Source organism: Mizuhopecten yessoensis, unplaced genomic scaffold (assembly GCF_002113885.1).
Source record: "Mizuhopecten yessoensis strain PY_sf001 unplaced genomic scaffold, ASM211388v2 hete_36079364, whole genome shotgun sequence".
Classification (NCBI taxonomy): Eukaryota; Metazoa; Mollusca; class Bivalvia; order Pectinida; family Pectinidae; genus Mizuhopecten; species Mizuhopecten yessoensis.
In genome coordinates, this window is record NW_018483539.1 from 1 (window position 1) to 2389 (window position 2389).

The window sequence follows — 2389 nt, forward strand, 5'->3', positions numbered from 1 at the left end:
AAATGGAAGAGTTCAAATGTGTCTTCAGGGGTGAATGAGTTAAATGAGGTAAGACACCTAACTACAACGTACATGAAGGTGAATACGGTAAGTCCTATGGAGGAGATATCTGGTGGGTGGAGATATCTGGTGGGTGGAGAAGTCCTATGTAGGAGAAATCTGGTGGGTGGAGAAGTCCTATGTAGGAGATATCTGGTGGATGGAGAAGTCCTATGGAGGAGATATCTGGTGGGTGGAGAAGTCCTATGGAGGAGATATATGGTGGGTGGAGAATGGAGGAGATATCTGGTGGGTGGAGATATCTGGTTGGAGGAGATATCTGTAGGGTGGAGAATGAACTGTGACTTTTTTTGTGATTACAGGTAAACGGGAAAGGACCAAACCAGAATACCAGGAGGACACTAACTGTACGGTGGCGTTCATGTCAGAATGTAGCGCCATGCAGAAGTGCAAGGATGCTTGCAGGTCGATGGGAGCTAGTCAGTACCGTTGGTTCCACGACCATGGCTGCTGTCAGTGTGTAGGCCATACCTGTCTCAACTACGGACTTAACAAACCCCGCTGTTCAAACTGTCCGCCTCCGGACGAGATCGACGATATCGAACAGGAGGAGAAGATGGTCCAGGAGATGAACAGGATTGATGACCAGGTAATGGAAATGGAGGAAGAAATCAACGATGAATTTGATGAATTTGATGATGATGACGATGATGATGGTGATGATGTTGACGATGACGATGAGAATCCAGAGGTTGATTCACAAGGTTGAATGCTGTGTCACAGAACACAACACAAACATTACATTTTAGAAAAGTGTTTTTCATTTTTTTGAAAGTGAAACCATTTAAAGCCAAAGTTATTGTTGATTTTAACAAGAGAGTTATCCTTCTTGTGTAAAGCATTATCTCAAGTAGGCCAAGAACAGCTAGGGTAGGACGTAGAAGCCATACAATGTAGGCTGTGTTTTACAGATCTCTCTAGTAGGTTATGCTGAGAAGCATATCTGAAGAGAATTATGTTATGTAAACATATGTCATGTAGTAAGTTACAGTGACAAAATTCATTGTATCACTAATTTATCACCTAAAAATGAAACGAAGAAATAGTTCAGTCTGCAATTTCTAGCGTTCGATACTGGCCTGGATGACAAAGGAAAGAAGTAGATTGAAGTGTTATTAATAGATTTGTAGGTTAGTAAGCCAATCAAGCATGCCAGTATTTCACACTGTTGTTATGTCATTAGTGATGTCTTAACTTTATTATTAGAATAATTATGTCATATTATATGCTACCTTACACTTAAGAAATGATTGACCATTTAATAGTCAAATATACTATTTTACAGTGTAGAATTCTTTTGATAAGGAGAATCAATTTGTCAGGGTAAGGTAGCATATATCCTTAAGTTTTGTAGGCCAAGTGGCAGTTGTTTAAACACCATTCTGTATGTTAGTTGTCACATCGTAGCGCACATCATCATTGCACCACAAACACCATCATCTAGTGGTCACAACAGGTACACCACCCTCTTGTGGTTACCACAAATTCACCACCATCTAGTGGTAACCATGCATACAACACCATCTTTTGGTAACCATGGATACACCATCTAGTGGCTACCATAAAAATGCTATCTTATAGTTACACTATAAGATACACCATCACCTTGTGGTAACCAAGCGTGTACACCACCATCTTGTGTGTGGTAACCATGCATACACCATCATCTTGTGGTAACCACGCATACACCATCATCTTTTGGTCATCATACAAACACCATCTAGTTTCCATCACCTAAACACTAACATCTTGTTATCATCGTAGAAGCATCTGTCTTAATTTATAATATATAATCTGATATATCATTGCTGCAGACCCCCCTTTCCCAAATGTCCGTTATTGTGGTACCATAATCTATGTCATTTTAACAAAGCTTTCCTAGTGTGTAGTCCTTTTGGGGAGATGGACACCCTGTGTCGGTCTAGCTAGTTTATCAGAGGTCAAATGACTTCATGGTGAATTCCTGCAATTCGTGTACCTGGTGAATTAAAACACAGAACTTTAACATTTCTTTTGTTACCCTTTGTTTGTAGCAGGTGTTTCACAACTAGTGTGTACATGTATAGTGCGCCTCTTTAGAAATGAATTAGTTCTGTGCACGTTTTTATGATTAATGCCAAAAGTAACAGGAAATTTATGATCAGACCATACAATTACTGGTATTGAATTATTTTTTAGATTATTTGTGTATAATGATACCTCCCTAATTAGAACAGTTTTGTTGATGTCTAGTGGAACCTGTTTAATCTGATTACTTTTGTTCTTAACTCATTCACCCCTGTTCACACATTTGAACTCCTCCAATTCAAAGGTTGGAACAGTTCATCAT

The 2389-nt window shown here is 39.3% G+C and overlaps 1 protein-coding gene across 1 annotated transcript; it reads left to right on the plus strand.

Annotated features, from left to right (window-relative positions):
* Positions 1 to 349: 349 nt before the first annotated feature.
* On the plus strand, positions 350 to 2382 carry LOC110444272 (protein twisted gastrulation-like; the record flags this gene model as incomplete). Its single annotated transcript, XM_021488663.1, has 1 exon — positions 350 to 2382. A coding segment is annotated over one exon (420 nt), but the record flags the coding sequence as incomplete, so codon positions are not given.
* Between the last annotated feature and the right edge of the window lie 7 nt (positions 2383 to 2389).